Source organism: Schistocerca gregaria, chromosome 4, assembly GCF_023897955.1.
Source record: "Schistocerca gregaria isolate iqSchGreg1 chromosome 4, iqSchGreg1.2, whole genome shotgun sequence".
NCBI lineage: Eukaryota > Metazoa > Arthropoda > Insecta > Orthoptera > Acrididae > Schistocerca > Schistocerca gregaria.
In genome coordinates, this window is record NC_064923.1 from 273169527 (window position 1) to 273196926 (window position 27400).

Consider the following 27400-nt stretch of genomic DNA (forward strand, 5'->3'; position numbering starts at 1 on the left):
AGAAAGACATCATCTGCAAACCATGTTGGTATCTGAAATGTCCTCCCTTAATTTGTCTGCCATATCCAATGTCAGCTCACTTAATTGATGTCTGCAGTAATACAAATGTTCCAATGCTACATGTGTCATTCCATCTTCAAAGGAATCAAAATGTTGAGCAGTGAAGTCTAAAGAGGAATATGACATCATCTAACAACTCAGAACATTTTACCATCAAAAACCCACCCACAACGTTCAATGTGATAAAAACTTACCTCCTCACCACACAGTTGACATCAAGGAACTTTTAAAGCAATACTTATTTCATAATATGTCAACCAGATGATTGAAACTAGTTGTCAATAATGAATGTTATCTGTCTAGCAGCTTTTTGGCAGTACAGGATGTAATGCTTTTCGACTATTGGAAAGAATTTTCTATAAAATCAACAATTATTTCTTAGGTTTTTGAGGGCAATGCCTATACTAATTAGTTGGTAGTAAATAATTTTTTTAGGCTCATAAGCAAATAATGCAAAAAGCTCAGTAACATGAAATATGGCATTGTCACTAATTTAACTGACTCACAAAAGTTATCCATCTACAACAGTTGAACTACCACACCAAAGACAACCACAGTGCACATAAGCACCAGAAAATTGAGTTGAAAGTGTTCCTTATGTCAAAGTTCTGTGCTGTGTCATATCATAGGGTTTTGACAACTGCAAATGGCTAATGGCTTGGTGAATGTCTCCAGTCAAAGAATTTGATTCTTGAGAAATTTTTGGCACATTCAAGATGCCAAACTTCCTCCTCAATAGACAATATTGTCTACCGTATCTATCACTGAACCATCACAATACAGAAAAAACTGTTTTCATTATATGATTATTTAAATTGCAAGATAGAAAAAACATGCTACAAAAAATCCTGTGAGTCAGTCATAATTATAAAATGTGAATAAAAATTCCTGGGGTATTCCTGCATATTTCACATGATTTTCTTATAATATGTATGCTGAGATTTTAGGTTCAAGTGTTGTCATGGTGTGTGTGACTGACAGTAGTATCTGCACATAAAATAAACCTTTTATGCAGTGTCGTGTTTTGTTAAGTACAGTAAGTAATATAGATGTTTGGCAATAGCCTTCAGAACAGCAATTAATTTTCATTGCAAAAGTGTTCTCGTTTCTTCAGAAACCTATTAAGAATGTATTTCTACCAGTAGCAAAATATTTATAAGAGTTGATGAGTGACCAAGGAATCTCAGGAGCATAATGAAAATTAATGGGTTAAGATTTACACCATAAATCATCATTTCCACAAAATTAAAGACATTATGATAACATTTTATGCCACTCATCACAGCTGTTTATCAAAAAATCTCTCTGGCAAAGTAAAAAATTTTACATTACAAACTCATTTCTAATAACAGAATAAATTACAGTATTACACCATAAGTAATATTTTCAGTCAGCGATATTTTGTACATGATTGTGCATAACTTACTCTGTACAATTCAGTTCATACAATGTATTTCATATAAATGACAGCTTCATCATCTATCAAAATTATATAAACATCAGAATAACAAAGGCAAGACATGCCACACTTACTTCAATACAGAAAAAAACTGATACACTCACACACACTTGCAACAGTATCGATACTTGCAGGGCAGGTGACACACAGGCTCTGTATGAGCCTTCAGGTACGTATTTCATTGTGCTGAAATTTTATATGTAAAATGTTAAAAGACTGTTGACATGCTTTCTACATATGTGTGGGCATTTTTGTATGTTAAAAAAATGACACAAGTAAATTGTAAATATTTTGTACTATTTCATTTAAATTTTGACTGCAGTTTCAATCTCCTGGTATAATTAATAGATGCACACTTTCATATCAGTGAATGAGTGACTGTCATCTCTATGAGCTAGGAACTAGCCACAAAGCTCTCTGGAACATTTGATAAACTGTGCATTTTTGTCAGATATTAAGAGCCATACTATATCATAAGCAGCTCAAGATTATATATGCATGATGGCACTATTTCTTTAAAATTATTTTAATTTGGAAAACAAATATTTGTCAGAAGACTTCTGTAACTTTGTAAATGACAGTGTGTGTTTACATGCAGGAAGTTTTGTTTGACTGTCTACTATTTTTATTTAAGGACACCTAATTTGCAATGTTTGCCCTACATACCAATGGTACACTAATGTGAAGATATTCAGTTAAGGCCGTCAAGGGTTTCTACAGGTGCTTTCATCCTTACACACTAGTCTCTTTTTTATTTACAAGTTGATCATCAAAATCTGTACTCTCATCACCATTACAACACAAAGTCTCCAGTCCAGCTGCTATTCCCATTAAGGAGTCTCTGTCTCCATTTGTTACAATAGGTACGCTGGCTAATGAATCTCTTACTGTACTGTCATCACTGAAATGCCTGCAATGTTGTTCCTTCCCATGAGAAATATAACTGCTGGGCTCAAATTCAGTCTCAGTAGGAACAGAAACAGTCAAACGTAGGATGTCAGAGACAGATGCGGAAACAGACACTGAAACTGAATCCATACTGTCTGTGAGATGTGTGCTACTCTCGGGCACTGTTTCAGAGCCCAGCTCTGATTCTTCTTCCCTCCAACTTGAGCGTTCACCATCAGTCCTACAATCATCAGTGTCAAATGCTGCACCAAGCGGTCCACTGCCAGTTCCACATATAAGCGATTCACCACCAGACACAGAAGCATTATCCTGAGTACTGCCTGGTGATTTACAATGTCTGTGCATATCATCATCTACTGATTCACTGAGATCAGCAGCTGAAGATGCTGTTGGCTCCTCCACTTCTGGCACTGGACAAATACCTGCTCGAGTTTGGGAGCAGGTAGCTTCACTTGGTCCAGCGTCATCAACTTGTCCTTGCATGGCTGCTTCTTCTGCACCTATCACTAGTCTCTCAAGTGGAGGTCCCAGGCGGTCACCCACTCCTATAATAGAAAATGTGTAAGTTTCTTCTAACTTGGAAATTATTTATGCCTGTGAATTAGGGTGTAGATGGAATTTTTTCTTAATCTATTTGTTGTTATATTTTCTGTGTCAGATTATCTTGCAGTTGACAGAAGATGTGAAATAACTTATTAATGAACAACTTTAGTTCTTGTATAAACCAGTTTTTGGTCTTCTATTAACTAGTTTTTACTCCTACAACTGCTCTTCAGCATATATTATTTCTTAGTTATAATCATGCTTGTATTTCATGAAGCAGGTTCAAAATATAGTGAAACATGTCAACTGATTTACAAAAATAACACTTGTTGACAATTTATAGGAGGGACTTGTGTTTAGGTTTACACTGATGTTAGTATAAGCACACTATTAATACAGTGAGAACAACATCATAATGTAGCACTGTCCAAGCAGATGGTGAGCTCTGCAACTTAAAACATAAAGTTGATGGTTAGGACGGTAACAACATAGCTACTGATAAGGCCTCCACCACTGAAGTAGCTATCTAACAGGAAATTCCTCACGCCCTCCCCCATCCATCGTCCTTGAACAACCACTTCGTCCTTTCTTCCCCTGGAGAATGATGCTGTGTTTTTATGTGTTCTATTCTCTATTTGAATCATTGAGTCATTGACAGGCACAATGAAAGAGACTGAAAAAACAGGCTTCTCGGCAAAAACCTTCTTCTGAAGTAGAAAACACTCACACACGTTCACACAGGTACAACTCTCACAAATATAACCACCCTCATTAGATGCTATGTCTCAACATTTGGGCCCCAGCGAGTGTAGAAAGTGGCTATGTGTATGGGATTTGTGCTATTGTGAATGTATGTGTGTTACGCTGTATTCACTTTCTGTTTAATTTCAAAGAAAATATAAATTTTTCAGCTGACTACATTCACATGATAACACTGTTTTCCTTTAGGTCCAAGGAATTATTTATGTATTACATTTTGTGAAAGTGTTGGAAACACCCTGGTATGATTACTTAAGAGTTCAAGGAAGAATGTATGATGGGGCAGATATGAGTTTGGCAAAATGCATGTGGTGAGCTCAAGCTGCTGTACTTTGAGAAAAACATCTTTTCTTTGAACATTACATTATGTAATGCCACATTTTCTGCACTTTCATAGAATGAGATACATAGCTAATTTCTTAGATGTGTTGCAGCCATAACGTGCCAGTGCACCTGTTGCCTCGCTTTTGCAGCTGTCAGCCACCATTCCCCATCCCTCCCTTCAGCTCTTCACCTCCTCTCCTTCATCTTATTTATGTTGTTAATGATGATCCACTACTTCAACTATCCAGTGAGTTGTTACCTTTACTCCTTAAATTATTAATATTAAAAGTAAAAAAACAAAGAACTAACCATACTCATCACTGCTTGCACTAAGAGCACCATTGGTGGCTGTGGTACGTTGTCGTTTAGAATGGGCAGTTGGCCATGAGTAGTCAATGCGTGGCAGACTGGCTGCAACATTGCTACTTGCATTCTCCATGTCAGATGATAGGAAAACAGCACTCTCAGCCCTTGTATCAGTATCACTGGCCACCCCAGCACCTGCAGACCTGCGCGCTGCCAATCCTGCAGCATGGCGACGCTGTTTCCGAAAAAACTTTCTCGCTACAGTGCTCTGACGTGGATTGTAGAACATCTCAGCATTTTCATTAATGCCACCTGGAGGATCACTTGCTGCTCCGGCTGCTATAACATATTGGGCAGGCTGCCTTGGCAATAAGACGACATTAACACTTGCCTGTAATTGGAATGAAAAAGATGCATTAAAAATAGAACAAAGATTTTTCCCCCCTCAAAATAAAAAGTGAAAGGAGAATTTAAGTTGTGAAAAGGCTTAACTGTTATTTGAAAGACATTGGCTGCAAACTTGTGATGATGAGTGACATGTTCCCAATAGAGATAACAGTGATCCATATAGTTGAAAGTTTAGAATTTGCATCAGTCTATGATCAAAGAGTTTCATTGCTAGTTTTGATTAGTTTATTAACAGAGGCTGATTTGAAGGTGATCATTACTGACTGAATATATATATATATATATATATATATATATATATATATATATATATATATATATATATATATATTAAAAACAAAGATTCCAAGACTTACCAAGCGGGAAAGCGCCGGCAGACAGGCACATGAACAAAACACACAAACACACACACAGAATTACGAGCTTTCGCAACTGGCAGTTGCTTCGTCAGGAAAGAGGGAAGGAGAGGGAAAAATGAAAGGATGTGGGTTTTAAGGGAGAGGGTAAGGAGTCATTCCAATCCCGGGAGCGGAAAGACTTCCCTTGGGGAAAAAAAGGACAGGTGTACACTTGCACACACACACACACACATCCACCCGCACATACACAGACACAAGCAGACATATTAATATGTCTGCAGACATATTAATATGTCTGCTTGTGTCTGTGTATGTGCGGGTGGATGTGTGTGTGTGTGTGTGTGTGCAAGTGTACACCTGTCCTTTTTTTCCCCAAGGGAAGTCTTTCCGCTCCCGGGATTGGAATGACTCCTTACCCTCTCCCTTAAAACCCACATCCTTTCATTTTTCCCTCTCCTTCCCTCTTTCCTGACGAAGCAACTGCCAGTTGCGAAAGCTCGTAATTCTGTGTGTGTGTTTGTGTGTTTTGTTCATGTGCCTGTCTGCCGGCGCTTTCCCGCTTGGTAAGTCTTGGAATCTTTGTTTTTAATATATTTTTCCCATGTGGAAGTCTCTTTCTGTTTTATATATATATATATATATATATATATATATATATATATATATGTGTGTGTGTGTGTGTGTGTGTGTGTGTGTGTGTGTGTGGTGTCTGTTCTTTCGGCCAATGAGCTCTTCTGTCACGGGAATTGGTCAAATGCAGCGAATAATGAGGATAATGGGCACGGGGCACTACATTCATAATGTGTGGATAAGTTGAGGATTTGGGTCTGATGGGAGGTGTGCTAGAATAGTACGTGCAGTTGTGATGACCACTGTGTCCAAATGGCTTAGCACTTGGACCATTTACTTAGGGAGCGGGAGACCTGGGTTTGAATCCCAGTCCAGTATAAATTTTCAACTTTCCTCATTGATTTAAATCAACGCCTGTTTGCAGCCAATGTCTGTAATTCCTTTGCAAACAAAAGAAAAACTTGCAGTCAAATATGACACAAATGCTACAGTAACAACAATTATTTTTAGACCTTGTAAAATTCTCTGATTACTAGACTGAACTGCTACACTGAATGCAAGCATGGCAGAAGGACACAGAATTCTTACTCACATTCAATAATATTGGGACACTGCACACAGCTTAAAGAAACATTTCATTTCCTTTGCAATTGACATATGATTTTATGGGAGCCATCAGTATGAACAGTAATGAATTACACTATTAATGAAATTATTTGTCATCTTCAGACTTCAGATTGAATATTGGTCACAACAAAAAAGTTAATACATGCAAGTTTATAAAATAAATTGATTTTTAGGAAACTAAAAATACAATTTTATACTTCAAGAGTCAAAAAGATACAATATGATTAGTCTTAAGAACAGTGAATATAAAAGTCGGAGCAACCACAGACCACTTGACACTTTAGTACTACGTGAATGATGAGGAGACTGCTCTGACTTAAACAATGATCAATTTTCCTGTGAGATTATTTCATAATCCAATGTGACACAATTTCAAACACACTGTACAGAAGTCAGTAACTATTCATAGGTTTCTTACTCCATGAAGCCACTTTGTTCACTATATGCTGTCTACATATGATAGAATGACAATAGCAATCCTGTTACATGCTTCTGGGTTTTGTAATGTAGCCATTACTTTTATTCAGACTGAGATTTTCACTCTGCAGCAGGGTGTGCACTGATATGAAACTTCCTCGCAGATTAAAATTGTGTGCCAGACTGAGATTCGAACTCGGGATCTTTGCCTTTCGTGGGCAAGTGCTCTATCATCTGAGCTACCCAAGCACGACTCACGACTCACGACTCGCCCTCACAGCTTTACTTCCACCAATACCTTGTGTCCTACCTTCCAAACTTCACAGAAGCTCTCCTGCTAAACTTGCAGAACAAGCAATCCTGGAAGTAGTTTTGCAGGAGTGGTTCTGTGCAGTTTGGAAGGTAGGAGATGAGGTACTGGCAGAACTAAAGCTGTGAGGGTGGGTTGTGAGTCGTGCTTTGGTAGCTCAGATGTTAGAGCACGTGCCTGAGAAAGGCAAAGGTCCTGAGTTCGAATCTTGGTCTGACACACAATTTCTATATGCCAAGAAGTTTCATTAATTTGATTTTTTTTTCATTATCTTTAATACCTACTTTCTGCGTTATAAATCCTATTTATCATAGAAAATGGGAAGGATGACTTGAAGCATCAAACTTAAATAGACAAATTAATATGTTACAAATGCATGAGATGTTATTGCCTGAAAATGTTGTACACGGTACAATCAGATATTGGAGAAACGAAGAAAAAGGTTTGGCCTATGTTTTGATAGTAAGTATATTTAGTACGATAATACTGTATGTTTGGTATCTGAAGAACAGCAACGTTGGATACTGCATGCATCGCTTACAAATTCTATAGACTACTATGACCAATTTCATTGCTTTGTGCAGTGATAAAACCACTTACAACATTGAAATCACTGTTAAATAAAGACAGGCCTTTCATGTTGATGGTGACGGTGGTGGTGGTGGTGGTGGTGGTGGTGGTGGTGGTGAGAATGAAGAAGAAGAAGAAGAAGAAGAAGATGAAAGAAAGAAAGATATGTATTTTATCTTGCATCTGTCACAAAAAACCTTCAATAACATAACTACAATACTACCTACACTATTTTTGTTTTGAAGAAGCCCTAGACCATGATTTTAAGAGTGACTGAACACTAGGTATGGAAATAATATTTGAGAGAGTAAATCTCAATGGTTGGAAGTGTTCCTCATCATAAGTTATTAGGAGAAAGGTCTCAAAGCCACTTAAGGCTGATCCTATTCCTCTCTGGTCACATAAAGAGTATCTGGTCAAATTGCCAGTACTGCTTTAATAGCTGGTCAAGTACAAAAGTATATTAATTGCAGCCACTCCTAATATTTATATTATGAATAACTACAGTATGAAAGGAAGAATACTGTTGACATTTATCAGTTGAAATAATTTCTTCAACATGGACATAGGCTTCTTTCCAAGATTTACATGCTGCATCTTCACTGAGCAATCTGGATCCAGTTTTTTTTCTGGATGTTGACCGCATTTTGTCGGATGTCATCTCTTCATCTTGCCATATGAAGTCTGACACTTCTCTTTGACTCCCTGCAAAGGTACTGCATTATGAATTTTTGTCCATTTGAAGTTGTTACTGGCCACACATCTTGCCCAACACCATTTAAGTCTTGCTTCGTTTTCGAACCTGTCTCTCAGATTCACTCCAAGCACTGCTCTCTCTCTCTCTCTCTCTCTCTCTCTCTCTCTCTCTCTCTCTCTCTCTCTCGCCTTTTAACCAATGCAGACTCAATTTGTGTTGCTTGTGTGTCACTTGTTTCGAGCCCATGTGTTGTTACTAACAGTGTCATAAACCTTCCTTTTTAAATTTATAGGGATAGACAGTTTGCAGAGAATGTAACCAAGTCTTCCAAATGCCAATGAGATGAGGATAATTCACCAGGTGATCTCTGCTGCCAAGTTACCTTCTCAAAGTTGGATTTTATGAGCCAGATAAATGTATTCATTTACTACTTCCAGACCACGTTTTCTGATGGAGACCATTATACTGACAGGGCTGAAAACAAAGATGGTCGAGAAGTTTCCCACCTTTATGTTCTCATGATACACTCAGAACACATCCTCCAGAACCAATTTGTGAGGTTCTGTCTCTTTGACTGACACCTCCTTTCATGGGAACCTTTTCAGTGATCCATTCTTCCATTATTGTCATGTAGAGAGGCATTCTTCTGAATGTAGGAGCTTATGTTGGTATATATGCAGCCAATGCAGGCTCTGTTCATCATTCATTATACTGCCCACATTTTGATCTGACGAATGGCTTCTAGTAGTCTATGAAGGCCACATAAAGTGGGATATTATTTTCCATACATTTTTCTAACAGTTGTGTGCATACTGATTGAACATGATTAGTTGTAGTGTAACCTTTTCTGAATCCCACCTGTTTGACAGGCTGGCAAAAGTCAACTTCCTGACTCATGCAGTTTGTAATGATTTTCGTTAGCAGAGTGTAAAAGACAGATAAAAGAATAATAGGTCTGCAATTCTCGATGTTTCTTATAGAGGAGAATGATTTCTTCATTTTTCCACGGCTCTAGAATTTTCCGTCCATGGCACATTTATTTTCCAGAATTTGGAGTGTTTTCTCAAGTGTCTCTCTTCCACTTTTAAGCATGTTGTTCATGATCTGATTTCTCCTGGCATCTTACAATTCTTCTCAGAGCTGTTGCCATACCATTTTTGTCAATACATTCACGTTCTTCCAATCCCACATTCACAACAGCTCTTTGTGCTTCATCATCACACTTTGGCTTGGGTAGCCGGTGGTTCCCTCTCACGATCCAAGTGGGAGCAAGATCATCTCAGGGAATGGTAAACCCTGCCCTATGTGAGCACTCGCTCCTTTTCACTTACCTAACTTTGAGGGGTGGGGGCGGGGGCGGACACACACACACACACACACACACACACACACACACACACACACACACACACACTAAAATTCTTATCCATCCAAATATCTACTAATCCTTATATAACCCTTCATACCTTATCAATCACTGTTGGACTAGCATGAGATACAGTCCAAACCTCCCCTAAATGAAAATGTCAGACTTTAAAACAAGCATACCCAAAGCAAGTAGAGGTGGAGCCTCAGAATCTTGCACTGAAATGCCAGTCTGCCACAGGGATTACAGGAGGGAGAAGGGCAAAAAGTCAACTAATCAAATTAAACAACAAAATAAGCAAAAAGGCAACAGGAACAACTCAAACAAAAACTTTCTATGCTGCTGCACAATGACACTGAGAAGAGCATATCGTCCATTCAGCATACAAATTATAGAACATCAGATGAGACATATTTGGAATCAGCTAAACAGGCAAAACAACTACTATCATCACGTCCTGGCATCTCCTATTTCAGAATAACTCCAACATAAGTTTGCATATTGGATTTAGCTTTGCTAATTCACAACGGGATGTAACACCTTCTCACCAAGACCATGCCCATTTTAAGCAGACTGAACTATGTGATCCTCAAGTTGAATGTCAACATTATTCTCCAACTCATTTACGCCTATGCACCTAATTCCACCTCGAATAGTTATATGAAGATGTGACAAAAGCAAATCAGACAACATATTTTCCTTAATATTTGGCAATTCTAATGACAAGATAGGACTGAAGTTCCCAGAAGATCCTCCCTTCATTTGAAATTTTGGACTTGGAATCCGAAACCAGGGAGGAAAAATGAAGACAAATTTTCTTAAAAATGGATGTTTTTACTGCACGAGTACATTTTACAAGAAAAATCTGAAAAGGAAGTGGATTGGATAAAGTCTGTTGGTATGGCTAAGAATGGACTACACTACATCCTCACATCAAACAAATTATATGTTCTCAGAAGTGTCAATGAAGATAGTGACCACGAACCAGTTAGGGCAAGAATGTAAATAAACACTCAACTTGCAAGAAAACATGTTATGAAAAGGAAGATCCGACTTACAATAAAGAGCTGAAAGAGAAAAAAAGGCATTAAAATAATGCATAGACAAGAAATGACCAACAGAAAAGTTGAGAGAAATGGAACTGAATGAACTCTCAGCAGAAATTAGCAACAGTATTCGTACAACAGTAAAGAAAGTCCACACATCCCATAAAATGAATAAATCCAGAATTCAGCATCAAAATAGAACAGCTTATATAAGAAAGGAGAAACACTGATAAAGACTCATCAAAATACAGATATCTCAAGAAAAACATAATGAAGGCTATCAGAAGAAACTGCAGAACACAAAATGCACAGACTATCAAAAACAATGTGAACTTGAGGTCTTTTGCTTCAGTCAATCAATTGGTAAGCTGATTCAGAATAGCAAACATTGTTACTGGAAGAGACAAAATTATAAGAACTGTTGACGAGTTTTATCAGAAGCTTGACAGTTAATCAGATATGTCTACCAAAGGAGAAATACATGAGCATCAAACTACTGGAACAAAACTCATTGCAGTATTAAAATATTTCAAACATTTAATTTGCAGTTTGAACAAAAAATATTCTAGAATGCATTTTTTTCTAATAGGCAGCTAAATGAAGATGTGTTACACCACATGATCTGTCAATGCAGAATCCCCCCCCCCCCCTGCCTCCTGCCCCCAAACTTTGTTTGTGAAATTAACAACAGTCAGTAAAATTTTACATTAATGACGTTCTTTTGCACATCTAACTGCATGCGAGCTTTGTTGATGTATGCATGGAAGATAAACTAAATGAATCAATACTTTTGACTCACAAAATGTGTTGTGACTCGCAGTTACGCATGTCCTCTACATGCAGCGCTGTCTGCCAGCCATGCTGCACCAACGCCACCTAAGCGCCCAGCCAGCCAGCGGCCGCTAGACCTGGACTCAGTTATGATTTGACTGTTAAAGTGTACACACATCTTACTCTGTTTACTTGATCTGTGACTTTCATGTATTGCGTCTTCCTTGAAATATATTTGTTCAACTTGAAGTTATAACAACTGGCGATGAGGTGGTGATTTTTCTTTTGCATCGTTGACCCACATGTTTCCATGGCTACTTTAGAGAAACTATTGCAAGGTCTCACAGAACAGCAAATGCTTCTCACAAATGTGATTCATGATTTCATCGCGGCATCAAATGCGGGGCATCTCTCGTTGTTGTCTCTACCTACTTTTCCTCCTTATGGCGAGATGGCGGAAGACTGGTCTGATTACGAAAAACGTCTTCGACAGCACTTCTTGGCATTTCATGTCGCAGATGAACAAACATGTAAGTCTCTGTTCCTTTCATGGATTCCTGTCATGGATTTCACCTCAAATGTATCGGTTGTTGTCGCAATTGGCTCCTTTGAAAGATCCTGCATCTTTGTCCTTTGCTGAAATGTGCTCACTTCTGTCCGTCTATTTTGAAAAGCAAACGCATGTGGTAGCCTCTTGTGTTGCCTTTTATCGTTGTCAGAAACAACCAAATCAATCCTATCGCGTTTGGGCTGCCGAACTTCAGGGCCTCAGTAGAAAGTGTCAATTAGTTACTGAAGTTCACAAAGAATCCTACCCCGAGTCAATGGTACGGGATGCTATTATCCAATCGGCGCCCAACAAAGAAGTTAGGCAACGTGCCCTTCAGTTGGCAAATCCGACTCTAGATGAAGTCCTATCCATTGCTCAGGTTTTTGAAATTTCTCGCACCGCTGGAGTGCAAATAGAGGCATGTGCCGACGTCGGGGGAAATACAACCTCTCTGTGATGTTGACGAAGCGTGTGGTGTGTCCCCGAAGGCCAACATGGCCGCAGTACGCTCCCAAGCACAGCCTCGGCCTAACCGTAAATGGAGGAGGAGGAGGAGATTAGTGTTTAACATTCCGTCGACAACGAGGTCATTAGAGATGGAGCACAAGCTCGAGTGAGGGAAGGATGGGGAAGGAAATCGGCCGTGCCCTTTCAAAGGAACCATCCCGGCATTTGCCTGAAGCAATTTAGGGAAATCACAGAAAACCTAAATCAGGATGGCCGGAGACGGGATTGAACCGTCGTCCTTCCGAATGCGAGTCCAGTGTGCTAACCACTGCGCCACCTCGCTCGGTCCCTAAGCGTAAACGTACCTCTAAGAAACTGCAGCGAAACCCACAGCCACTTCCTTCATGTCCGCGGTGTTCTACGGAACATTCACGAGAAGATTGTCCACAATGTTGGACTGTGGGACTTACAATAAACAGAAGATTTCTCTCTCGGGACAATTTGATGCTGAGGTATCTTACAAATCTGTTGATCCCATATTTGTGGTTGACCATAGTAACGTGGAGAATCTTTTTGGTTTTGATGCCTTTCGCGTTTTTGGGTTCTCCATAGATGACTCTGTCAATATCGTCTCTGATGCTATCCTTATGCTCAATTGGATTCCTTGTCGACGACATTTTCGTCCCTTTTTTATCCTGAGTTAGGCACTGCAAACAACTTTGAAGCTCATATCACACTCAAACCCACTGCTCGGCCTAAGTTTTTTCAGGCTCAGCCCATTACTGTGGCCCTTCGTGATCAAGTCAAACGCGAGTTGGATCGTCTCACTGCTTCAGTGGTCTTGCTTCCTGTCACTTCCAGTGAGTAGTCCTCTCCTGTCGTCGTCGTTGCTAAGCCAAATGGTGATATTCATCTCCCTGTGGCGATTTCAAAGCCACTGTAAATGCTCAAAGCCTTATCGACACTCACCCTATGCCTCGATCTGAAGAATTGTTCACTCAACTTGCTGGAGGCCAGTATTTATCTAAACTTGACCTGTCAGAAGCTTATCATCAACTTCCTCTTGACGCTGCTTCCCGGCAGTTTCTGGTCCTTAACATGCCTTTTGGCCTCTATCAGTACCAACGATTGCCATTCGGGGTTGCCAGCGCCCCTGCTCTCTTTCAGCAATTGTTGGAGCAATTATTGCTCACTGTCCCTGGGTGTATAAATTACCAGGACGACACTGTTGTATTCTCAAATTGAAAAAGAAGCTTTGGCCATTATTTATGCTCTTCATAAGTTTGATGTTTTTCTCTATGGATCCAAATTTCATCTTGTTATGGATCACAAACCACTTGTTTCCTTGTTTCATCCATCAACATCGCTTCCTGACAAGGCTGCACACTGCCTCCATTGTTGGGCTCTTTACTTGTTTCGTTTCAATTATGAGATTCATTTCCGGCCGACGGCTCAACATGCGAATGCTGATGCACTGTCTCGCCTTCCCATTGGTTCTGATCTGGCATTCGATACAGTGGCCTTCGCCTGAGAAGCTCTGGGAGCGTATTCATGCTGACTTCGTGGGACCTTTTTTAGGTACTTATTCGCTTCTCGTTATTGACACCTACTCTAACTTTCCTTTCATTTTCTGTTGCACGTCGCCTACCACTGTGGCCACCACCAATGCTCTAGCTTGCATTTTCTCTTTGGAAGGCTTTCCCTCTACTCTTGTTACTGATAATGGTCTGCAATTTGCCTTTTCCAATTTTGCAGAATTTTGTGCCCGTCACGGCGTCATGCATGTCACGGCCCCTCCATTCCATCCACAGTCAAACGGCGAGGCTGAACGACTGGTCTGCACATTCAAATCTCAGATGAGGAAACTCCTGACTTCTTCTGCTTATGATGCGATTCTGCAATTTCTGGCTCCTTACCATTTCACCCCCCAGGGCGACCACATGCCAGCTGAGCTCTTACATGGCCGACAGCCCCGCACGCTACTTCATCTTCTGTGGCCTTCCACCTCAATGCCACGGGTGCCTTCGCTTGGCCAGTTCACCGCCAGCAACCTTGTATGGGTACGGGGACATGGGAGGCAGCCAAAATGAAGTCCTGGCCGCATCTTACGACACCGTGGCCAACGCCTGTATGAAATCCAGATGGACACGGGTGTTGCAGTGCGTCGCTCGGACCAGCTTCGGCCTCGTGTGCTGGCAATGCCTATTCTGGATGCCGCTACACCACCTTCGGCTCTACCTGATGCTCGGGATACTGGAATCTCTCATTACTCACAACGCAGTCATCTCACGATCATATCGGTGCCAGCACAAGAACTGACACCACCAGGAGATGTGCCCATGCAGGAACCAGATGACCATCATCTGTCGGAGCAACTCTACTCGCCTCCTTCTCCTACGGACGCGGACACATCGCCCATGTCTCCTGTTATAACAACCAGACTTACCACAATGGACAGATTGGTGCACAGGGCCCCAGCAGATTTGACACCCACGTCTCCTGTCATCTTGACCCGTTATCATCGGGGACACTTCCGTTCGTACGGCAAGCCTCCTCCTCGAGACTTTACAGCCAGTCAAACAACACCTATGGACATTAGCAATCTACAGGCCACATCCATCAAGACCTGTGCAAAAAATTCAAAGAAGGGAAAAGTGTTGTGACTCGCCGATCTTTCAAAGTGCCGCTGCACAGTTACGTGCATCCTCTACATGCGGCGCTGTCTGCCAGCCATGCAGCAGCAGCGCCACCTAAGCGGCCAGCCAGCCAGCGGCCGCTAGACTTGGACTCAGTTAGGATTTGACTGTTAAAGTGTACACACATCTTACTCTGTTTACTCGATCTGTGACTTTCATGTATTGCGTCTTCCTTGAAACATATTTGTTCAGAAGTTATAACAAAATGTACATAAACAGAACTTTCACAAGAGTATTATTTTTTAAACGATAAAATAAAATAAAACACCATGAAGAACAACAACAGCTAAGAATCTCAAGAGTGCTACTGGGAGAAATTATCCAGCATATTGGTTTAGACAAAGATGCTAAAAAATCACTAATTACATAATGGACTGTACAATATGTGACTTTTTCATGGATCTTTCTGAAAACAAATGTTTTAAGCCATATAATCTCAATAAACATGTCTTCTATGTCTATGGTTATCATGTTGAAAACTATTAGCATGACTTTTTCATACTGCAGGGAAACAAGTTTTTCTTCATCAGTGAAAGGCGTAGTTGAGCCTCAATACTGAATATATAATCAATCTGGAAATTAAACTTAATTTCAGATAGTTGGATTTTATTTAAACAAACCAAAGTAATATACTTCTGAAATTTACTTTTATTACAAAAATCAATAGTAAATGATTGGGAATATGTTTTATGGCAGTCAGATCTTCTACTTAATTTTACTCAATAATGGAAGTATTTATAGTGTTTCTGCATATTTCATCCTATTACCCATGATGTGTTTATGATGCACACTATGTTTAGAAGGTCTATATGAAAAAGCTTGACAACCCACCAAAAAAAATTTTTTTAAACACTGTCATCTTGATTTCAGCTGTCAGAATTTTGTCTTACAATTTCAAATTTGGTATTAAGACATTTTCAAGCATAAGATTTTGACATATCAGTTTATATTAACCTGTATGTCAAACTCTTATGCTTAAACTTAGCTTAATGCTGAAACTGCAATTGTAAAATAAAATTCTGGCAGCTGAAAGCAAGATGACATCATTTTAAAAAAAATTATAGAAGCTGTCGACTTGTGTTACAAGAAAGTAAATGACAACTTTTTAAAGTTGAAATTGAAACAAAATGTGTGCCAAAACTGATTAATTTTGCAGTATCTGTGAACATAAAATAAATGTAAGCCTGACATAGTCCATCAAACCAGCAGTTAATTTTTTTATATAAATATTCTTATATGAGAAGATATAATGTGCATCCATACTCACCAATCCTCGCTTGTTGTCTGTTCGAGCAAGAGTCTGTGCAGCAACACCATTGGCTTCTATTATTTTTGGAACTGGTGTGGCTGTTGATACACTGGTGAGTGTTGCTTGCGGGACAGGCACTGGAGCAGTATCAGAAACTGACCGGGTTCGACAACAGTGAGTGGAAGTATTTCTGCGCCCCACATCTGCCTGTCCCACAACTTCGCCATATCTGAGCTCAGCCCAGCACGTACGTACATCACGACGACCGACACAATAAAATGTGGCAACAAATAATCCGAGAGCAGCTGCTGAAAACCCAAACAGTGTGCCAAACAAGGCTTCTTGTCGCAGAAATCCAGGAATAGGGTGGACAGTTGCAGCAGCAGCAGATCCCCACGCAATTAAAAACAGTACAAGTGTCACTGCGTGTGCACGCACTTGGGCTGCAGGAGGACGCTCACCATCTTCTGCCTCGCTTGTATCTTCCTGCAAGCAGAGTGACTATTATTATTTACTGTTTCGTACTTACTATGTCATATGAAATCAAACATAGACTGCTATAATTCTATTTGAAAAAGATGGTGGAATGGGGAATGAAAATTCAAGTACTCATAAATGTACATACTCATTTCTATGAGATATCAAACTTTCAAACATCAACATACAAATAAAAAGGCTAATAGCCATTAAACATTTCTGGTTTTTCATTTTTTATTCTACTTTTTATTTAGAGATAATAAATTACTGAATTTCAAGATTCGAAGACAAGTTAGTGGACTAGGAAAAGAAGTTAAATAATATCGAATGGGATACAGCAGCACTGTTAGATGAGCAAGGATAATAAAGACCAAATAGAAATCAAACAGGACATATGTTTCAGACGTAGTAGGTGCTAGTCACTTACGAGGGGTTCTTTCCACTGAATATTACCATTCTCGATGGTGTTACAAAAGTTGAAATAATTTTTAATGGTAAATGGAATAAAAGTGACCGAGATCAATTGCAATAAGATTATAATAACATATAATCCATACAATGATATGAAAATAATGAACGTTAACAATGAATCACAGAAACAGTTGATGTCTTCTTACTTAGGGCAGTTGAAGGGAACAACTGGCAGCACAGCAAAACAAATGCACAGAACAGAAACGGTAAGGAGCTTTTTTTGGCAAATTAAATAGGGTATTAATAACTAAGCTTCCTTTTTGTGTGAAAAGGAAAATTTACACCCAATGTGTGTTATCATTTCTGATTCATGGTACTGAAACATGGACCTTTAATGTGAAAAGCATTAAAAAACTGAAGATTGTTCATCAAGAAGTGAAGAGAGGTGTGCTGGGAACTGCTAGGAGAGACAGAAAAACATTTAAACTGTTCAGGAAACAATTATAGTGGAAGACATAATTTCAGGAATAAAAACAAAATAGAGATGGGCAGAGTATCGCACACCCAGCTGAATAAAATAGCCGACAGACCAGAGAAGTTCTTTGCTGGGTTCCAAGTGATAAAGATAAGAATGAGACAACAATCTAATGACAGATGGCTATATGGCATAGAAAACTTGCAGATAAAGCATGGATATGTATCACTGAAGACTATTATGCAGGGAGAAGTCAACAGGAAGCCTTTCTCCAGCAGAGGTCGTCAAAAACTGTGAAATTTCCATATATTTTGGTATTGAATTCTTCAAATTGCATCATATGTTGAGAATGTAATTATATCCATTTGAAATTTTGGACTTGGAATCCGAATTTAGAGAGGAAAAATGGGCAGTTTGCATTGAAGACAAATTTTCTTAACAATGGATGTTTTTACTGCACGAGTACATTTTACAAGAAATATATAGGGCAGTTTGCATTATTTTCCATTTTACTTGTCCTGTTGTAGGCAAAATTTATAGCTCGAATGGATAATGTTGTGTGGGGACGAGACTGCAGAAATCTGAATCTACATGCGGTGAATACATAGTCAGTATACACATTCTGGAGTTCTACAACTGGGTAACACAGGAATGTCCCTTACGTTAACAGCATATGTCATAAAATCCTCATTTGTTATCTACACTGTGAGCCTAAATATTATACTTTCTTAGTTTCAAGCTTCATTGGTTCTTCCTCCATACCTCTTCTACTATTCAAATGTAAGTTGTGAGTACATTTCTAGGATCAGTAATTAAAAATTTGATTATGTAACTGCACTGTTGTGATATAAATATGTTTATTTTCCCATAAAGAAGACAGAGAACTTTGCTACCCCCCCCCCCCCCCTCCCCTGTGCTGGCTGAAAACCAGTACTAACAGCACAAAGGAGGTGTGTGTGTGTGTGTGTGTGTGTGTGTGTGTGTGTGTGTGTGATTGTGTGTGTGTGTGTTCACTTTGCCTTTTGATGTATCACTGCCCCTATTATGCACTAAGTTTTTACCTTTATTCCTAATTTATAAAAATTATTAATAAGTTTGAACCCACAAAAGGAAAATGACAAACAGAAAAGGTGATATGTGAATTTTCATTTCCTCAGTATTCCTCCTGCTCCTGCGTCCAAAGCTTAAAACTTTTTTTTCTTAATCATTCTACGGATAATTGTTAATGTACTGCTATTCTTTCCTGGAACAACAGATTTTTTATATATTTCTTTGTCAACATTTATTTTGGACTTCTTAATATCCAATAAAGAAGGTAAATGTCTTATTCTCAGCTGCTGAATGAGGAACCTCTGTTTCAGACTCCCAACATATTTAAAAAAAAAAATTCCTTCTCGCAAAGTTTGATAATTTTAAATAGTTCCTTCATCACAGAAAGAGCACATGAAAAGGAGGGAGGAGGCAATAGGAAGGAAGAGACATTTCTATAAGAGAGAAACACGGATTTACAAGGAACTCTGAGCTAATGACCAAGATTCAAATTCTAGAATGTTAATAACAGGGTGCTAGAAACTCGTTAGTTGAAGATGAGAATTAAACCTGCAATAAACATCTGTCTACAACTGGAAATAAACAATATACAAGGTGGAGAAAAATTGTGTCACAAAATTTCAACCCTGGATAGCTGATGCCAGTAGGGACCAAAATTACTAACGTTGTGTAGGTCGACAATTCACCATTTTTAAACTATGGAAACTTTGTGCCACGCACTCAGATTGGCCGTGGAGTTGCCCTGTTGCCGTCAGTCAGTTGATGGACAGCGTTATGGTTGTCAGTTCACACATACAACATCCCTCCGTAATACGCATGCATGTCAAATAGGTGTCTCTGTTTATCTCCACCAATCGGAGCGCATAGTGCCAAGTTTTCGTAGTTTAAAAATGGTGCATTGTCGACCTACACAACACTAGTAATTTTGGTTCCTACTGTCATCAGCTATCCAGAGTTAAAATTTTGTGACACAATTTTTCTTCACCCTGTAGAAAGTAAAAAGGATGCAAATGAAATAAATAAAGACTGTGGGAGGAGAATGGAGAAGTGAAACCAGATGGAGATGAGAAAACGCTCTTCAGTACACACTTGGTTCTTACCAAACACTTCAATTTGGAGACCAGTAACACAATATGTTTAAATGACCAAGTTAACTATGTAGACATGCAACAAAGATTTTGATATAATCGTACAGAAATGCATTGACAAAATTATGATATTCAGATGACTGCTCCCACAATTCAAAATGTGTACTACATGGCAGCTTAAGTTGCTTACACTGTGATAACTGTCCCTGTCAGCAGCTGCTGGAGGTGGAGGTGTTAGTGTCTCTAAGTCAAGATTCTCAGTCGCCTGAGTGCCTTCACCAGGATCACTGTCTACTGTGCGAGCAGATGCTGCTCTTGCAGCCAAAGCCAACAAGACAGCCAGCAACAGAACCAAAGCACAGCATGGCACAGCTACTGCCCCTAGGGCTGGTCCTCCTGAGAGGAAACAGCGACGCCGTCCAGCATATTCTCGTAGATTTACAGCACCCGAAATGCCGCACACTATGAGTGCAACACCCCATCCGACCAAGTAAAGGCCCAGCAATGGCTCTGGCACTGGTCCCTCTGACGGCAATCCATCATCATCAGCTGCATTAACTGTGTCTGTTGTTTCTGGAGAGCGGGACAGGCGCTTGTGGATGTGACTGAAAAATGTAAGTAACTGTTGTATGTCTAATTTATGTACATTAACACAGTTAATAAAGAACATCTGTCATGTAACAACACACAAATAATGGCTGCATTTTGGTGGTGTACCATCCACTCACTAAGTCAATTATACCCACAGAATGTTATGTACAACCCATATTTACACCTTTGGTTTCTTTTTGGTGTTTCAACTGGACTAATATAATTTGATTATTTCCTGCTCAAATTGAGAGAATGTTTTAGGATGTGATTGTGTCTCTCATCTCATTTCCCTCTTCTTTTGAAGTAATAAACAACTTTAGAACAGTCACTGGATCTTAAACTTCATGATTAGCATTTGTGAGAGGAGTATTGCCTGTCTTCTGGTTGGTCCCATTTTTTTGTCTTCTGGTTGGTCCTATTCTTTTTAACTGATAATTTCAATACAATCTAATACTGAGTTCACAATAACGTCATAAATTGTACAAGTACCAAACTCCTTTTAATGCCCAATTTCGACTGACATAGTATTTAATATTTTTCTTTTTTAAGGGCACTGTCTTTCTTTAATTTATTATCTGTTGTGTTTTTTAATTACTCAAACTTCTTTGGCTTTGTTGGTATATATTTAATTTAATTTACCTTCAATGCTATTTTACTTACTCATGCTTGTGTACTAATGACAATGTTGCCATGTGTCCCAACATAAACAATGCAATGTGATGTGATGTTAATTGTGCCTAGTTTAAAAGTCTCTTTCTGTCTGACATAAGTACAATGGTTACACATATTCTTCTAACAGTCACAGCCACTGTGCCCATCTGCATTGGATGTGATTTTATAATTAATTTTGTACTGACTTCTATAGCAGGTTGCAAATGAAATTGTAATGGTATAGGGACAAAACAGACAGGCGACTTTCCATGAATGGTTTCCATTGTGTGGAATACTTACATTTGGGTTACACTTTCTGTTTCATTCTGATAAGTTTGATTTATTAGAGTGATTATCTATTAAATTGATCTAGTATCTAATTTGTTAATGTTACATATGAAATTCTGTTGCTAATTTTCATTTCAAAGTAGTTTCTATGCTCTGGAAATCATAGCCCTGAAAGCTTTATGTTTGCTAACTAATGGATGGTATAAGTAGTTGTAGGTGGTAATGGTGGCAATGATTTTCTCAGAAATGTGACAATAGATAAGAAGCTAGTCATCCTCATTACTTTCAGACCAACCCTTGTACAAAATGACCAAGATTTTCATTCTCAGTAGCTCACAGCACTGCATTTAACATGTATAAAACTAGTCTACTGACCACTTCAGTATCATCTGATATACAACTAGCAGAGGGACCGATACACTTTTTAAAACTGAAGTGCGCATAACTAGTAAAAATGCTAATGTGATTACAGGCTTTCTCGGCGTATTTGAGCTATGAAATCTTGCGTTACCAGCTGAGAGGTGTCTTCATCTTGCTGCAATGCTTCAATGGATTCTGTATCCATCATCTTCAGGTGAAGTGTCAGGATGCAGTCTGCCACATTCCTTTATATGAGGGTGGTTTGAAAAGTTCTCAGAATCACCATGAGAGGTCAGCAATAGTACAATAAGTTGCAATAAACATGTGCCATGTCAGTTCTCTTGGAAGAGAGCTGTGGCGGTGACGTGGCTCTGTTGTTGTTCCCACGTAGTGATTTGTGAAGATGGAAAAACTCGAGATTCAAGCAGTGATTAAGTACTTCATAAAGAAAAGTATGAAAGCAAAGGACATTCATGCTGATTTCCATAATACACTGGAGGACTCTGCTCATTCATATTCAACTGTTGCCAAGTGGACAAATGAATTTCAATTTGGCGGGAGGAGCTTAGATGATGAACTGTGCAGTGGTCGGCCAAGATGTATCACTACTCCAGAAATGTGTGTGAAATTGCCCATGCTTGCCAGATGTAATCTGAAAGGGTATATTACATTTTAACTGAAGAATTAGAAGTGAAAAAAATTATCTGCAAGATGGGTGCCGCTACTCTTGATGCATGAGAATGGACATATCGGAATAACGTTTGGCACATTTTAGGAAAAAAAATTCAGCGATTTGTGACCATAGATGAAATTTGGGTGCACTACTATACTCCAGAGATAAAACAACAGTCAAAGCAGTGGATAGATGCCGATTCTTCACCACCAAAGAAAGCAAAGACAATTCCTTCAGTGGGAAGGTCACGGCTTCATTTTTTGGGATACGAAAGGGATTCTGTTTCTTGATTATCTCCCCACTGGGCAAACAATTACAGGAGAATACTATGCTAACCTCCTGGACAAATTATTGAAAAAAAAGGGGGCAGGTTTAGCAAGGAAGAAAGTCATCTTCCATCAAGACAATGCACGCCCGCACACATGTGCCATCGCCATGGAAAAATTACACAAACTAAGGTATGAATTGTTGCCACACCCACCTCATTCACCTGATGGCCCCGTCAGATTTCCACCTCTCCCCAGAACTAAAAATTTTTCCTGGTGGATGGAGATTCACTTCAAACAAAGAACGACAGCCAGAGTTGACAACTATTTTGCAGACAAGAAGCAAACCCGTTTTTGAGATGGGATCAAGGAACTGGAACATGCTGGCACATGTGCATTAATCTACAAGGAGACTACATTGAAAAATAAAAAAGGTTTCAGTGATGTAAGTACTTTTTCTTTCTATTCCGTTCCGAGAACTTTCCAAACCACCCTCATGGCTCCAGGAGCACTGTCAGATTCTGCCCACCAGCCAATCACACAGCAATGGAATTGCATGGTGTGTTTAGAGCCACTGGTGATGGGGGGCATACACACTGTGGCTCCAGTGCGGGTACTGAGTCCTGGTGTCCATTCATCAAAGCCCTGGCCACAGTCCCCTTCAGATCAGAGCACTCCTGCCGAATCTTCCTAATTGCAGGATTCCATGCTGAACTGAGAAGACAACCACTGTCTCGAATAATTAATTTGTCTTATAAATGAATCTCTACCACCTCCTTGATGATCGAATCCCAAAATCTGTTAGTGGTACATAACTGTTTCCTTAAATTCGAAGGTGTTTTCTTTGCCGATGCTGTGTTCTGTACGCACCATCAGTGAAAGACAAATCTTCTAATTTTTGGAAATGAAGAAGTTATGTAACGCTGACAGATTTTGGGGTTCTGTGATCGAGGAGGCAGTAGAGATTTGTCTACATGAAAAATTAATTAATTGAGAGATTGGTTATCATCTCAGTTCAGCATAGGATCCCGCAGCTAGGAAAACTCGGCAGGAGTGCTCCATTGTGAAGGAGACTGTGGCTGGGACTGAAGTAAATAGACATCGAGACTCGACACCTGTACTGGAGCTGCAACATGTGTCCCATCCACTACCAGCAGTGACGAGTGCACCACGTGATTCCACTGGCCGGTAGGAGGAATCTGACAGCGGTCCAACGACTATAAAGGAATACGCCAGACAGCATTTTGACACTATGCCTGAAGATGGTGGATACGAAATCCATTGAAATGTTGCGATAGGATGATGACACCACTCAATTGATAAAAGATTTCTAAGTAAGAATGCTGACACACCACTGCAATGTTTTAATTACTTTCTATGAACAATGTGCAAAGGGCATGATTTGGAGAAGGAAACTGGATGAAACTGTATCTCACAGCACGCAGTAATTTCTGCAAAATCTTTTGCCAAACATGCTTCAACATCATTTTCTCTCTATCTCACCTACTGTTTGACACATAGACATTATTGCCTCCCTCAGTTTGCTCTCTCCAACTCTATGCTCTAATTACATACAGTCTCTCTTCACCACTAATTTGCCTATCAGTTTATGTAGAAATTATTTTCTTGTATTACCGGTCAGACTTCTGTAAAATCCCATCACTCAAATTTATATTTGTTCCTCACCATATTCCTTCAAACTGACACTGCAGATTTCTTTCTCAAAAATTATATCAAACAACACTGACATGCAGGGTTGCATCATCTCTTTCTTTTTCATTTTCACTGCAACCCCCCCCCCCCTCCCCCCCCCCCCCTCTCTCTCTCTCTCTCTCTCTCTCTCTCACACACACACACACACACACACACACACACCTCCTTCATTTGCTTTTATTTTATGGCTGAGGAGTCTTAATTGCCCAAATTTATAAGTATCATCTATATAAAATTTATTCAGCAACTTTTTAAATCGTTGCTTCATTTATTAAATCTAAGATTTTCAAGTCTCTACATCAGTGTACAACAAATATGCCTCCAACTGCTTCACTTTAGAACAGACATTCTGTGTATAAATACACATCAGCAAACAAAATTTAAAATCTTCTTTGTGTTAGATCAGCCTATTTCAACTACTAGCATAGCTGCTATTGAAACATTAGTGTACATAACAACATATTGGAGAAAGACTCTAAACTTACCTTATACTGACAGCCATCCACAGCAATGAACACAGAGTAAGATAGTGTAGCAACAAGCCTACACTCTGACAGATTTTGATGTCTTCAGTTTGATAGATGCCTATGCTGTAGAGGAAAATAAATTTCATTTAATTCAATGGAATTCAACATTATAGTACTACAATACATAATATTTTTAGCAACACAATGATAGAAAGTTTGTCCTGCAGAATGAGATAGTATATACGAAAGCAAAACCAAGTATCATTAACAAACATGAGCCTAACAGCACAAATGAAGCTAGATGATACTTTTAAATAAAGAGTCTGGTCTTATCACTACACTAACAACAGTAAGTCATGAGATGTTAGATCCTTCACTGAATTTGAAAAGTATTTAATGAAGAATACTCTATTATACAGTATATGCATAAGCCCATCATATGAATTTGGTGATTTAGATTATATTTGGGATTGTCAATGCTGTCGTTACTAGTCCCACAAATTAATTTCCCCAATAAAAATTCTGTCAGGTTTCATAAGGCTCTCAAAAAAAAAAAAAAAAAAACCCTCAGCCTTTATCATTCTCAGGCATTTAATAGAGGCTATTTACTGATTTGTGAAGTAACATTTCAGGATGAAAAGCAAATGTAAAATTGTAATCTTATTGCTAATAATCTGTATCTAGTATGTGAGGACATTCACCCCCCCCCCCCCCCACCCCCTTTTCCTTTTGGAATGAAGCTTGCAGAAGGCTAAGATACTGATATGTCATCAGGGGCAGTGTGGTTGGGACCCACAAACAAAGATAAGTGAAGGTTTAAGACTGACTTTGTTGAATGTTTTATTTTAAACTTTGTCTAATTGTAAAAAGGAAACTATGAAAACTTACAAACTGTATTTGCATTAAAACACACACACACACACACGCACACATACCATGTGATCAAAAGTATTTGGACACCTGGCACTTACAAGTTTGTGGTGCCCTCCATTAGTAATGCTAGAATTCAATATGCTGTTGGCCCACCCTTAGCCTTGATGATAGCTTCCACTCTCACAGGCATATGTTCAATCAAGTGCTGGAAGGTTTCTTGGGGAATGGCAGCCCATTCTTCACAGAGTGCTGCACTGAGAGCAGGTATCGTTGTGGGGTGGTGAGGCCTGGCACGAAGTCGGTGTTCGACAACATCCCAGAGGTGTTCTATAGGGATCAGGTCAGGACTCTGTGCAGGCCAGTCTGTTACAGAGATGTTACTATCATCGAACGAACCACTCCGCCACACACCGTGCATTATGAACAGGTGCTCGATCGTGTTGAAAGATGTAATCACCATCAAAAATTGCTCTTCAATGGTGGGAAGCAAGAAGGTGCTTAAAACATCAATATAGGTCTGTGCTGTGATAGTGCCATGCAAAACAACAAGGGGTGCAAGCCCCCTCCATGAAAAACACGACCACACCATAACACCACCTCCTCCGAATTTTACTGTTGGCACTACACACACTGGCAGATGATGTTCACCGGCATCCACTATAACCACACCCTGGCATCGGACTGTCACTTTGTGTACTGTGATTCGTCACTCCACACAAAGTTTTTCCACTGTTCAATCATCCAATGTTTACGTTCCTTATACCAAGAGAGGTGCCATTTGGCATTTACCGAAGTGACATGTGGCTTATGCAATTTGGAATTCCTGTGTCATGGTCTGGATAGATGTCTGCCTATTACACATTACGACCTTCTTCAAATGTCGACGATATCTGTCAATCAACAGATGAGGTCAGCCTGTATGCTTTTGTGCTGTACGGGCCCCTTCATGTTTATACTTCACTATTACACAAGAAACAGTGGACCTCGGGATGTTTAGAAGTGTGGAAATCTCATGTACAGACGTATGACACAAGTGACACCCAATCATCTGACCAGGTTCGAAGTCCGTGAGTTCCGCAGAGTGCCCCATTCTGCTCTCTCATGATGTCTAATGACTACTGAGGTCGCTGATATGGAGTACCTGGGAGTAGGTGGCAGCACAATGCACCTAATATGAAAAACGTATGTTTTGGGGAATGTCCAGATACTTTTGATCACATAGTGTGTGTGTGTGTGTGTGTGTGTGTGTGTGTGTGTGTGTGTGTGTGTGTGTGTGTGTGCGCGCGCGCGCACACACACGAAATGTATAGAATTATGAAGTGGAATTGTGGAATTGCTGGCCAGTACTCCCCTTCAGGAAGTGAAATATCAGCGCTGCAGATAAACACACATAAATATCCACAATACTATCTCAGCTTTTGAAATTAATAGTACTTTCCTCAAGGAGGATAGGGGGATAGTTTGGGGAAAGATAAAAAGGTAGGACAGGTCACTTACGACTTCAGGCTGAGGAGGACTCACCTATTTTGAGAATGAGAGGATACAAATATGAAAGGGGTCACAATATCAGAGAG

At 39.5% G+C, this 27400-nt stretch overlaps 1 protein-coding gene across 2 annotated transcripts in view; it reads right to left on the minus strand.

Moving 5' to 3' along the window:
* Nucleotides 1–1320: 1320 nt before the first annotated feature.
* LOC126365995 (adhesion G protein-coupled receptor A3) overlaps nucleotides 1321–27400 on the minus strand; it is a 172360-nt gene continuing 146280 nt past the window's right edge. For both annotated transcript variants that reach the window (XM_050008817.1, XM_050008818.1), the window contains 5 exons: nucleotides 24972–25076; nucleotides 20135–20549; nucleotides 16462–16929; nucleotides 4364–4751; nucleotides 1321–2973 (listed from right to left, as the gene is read on the minus strand). In XM_050008817.1, the coding sequence (XP_049864774.1) occupies nucleotides 2252–2973; nucleotides 4364–4751; nucleotides 16462–16929; nucleotides 20135–20549; nucleotides 24972–25076 (2098 nt within the window). In that variant the 3' untranslated portion in view covers nucleotides 1321–2251. The remainder of the gene's footprint in view (nucleotides 2974–4363; nucleotides 4752–16461; nucleotides 16930–20134; nucleotides 20550–24971; nucleotides 25077–27400) is intronic.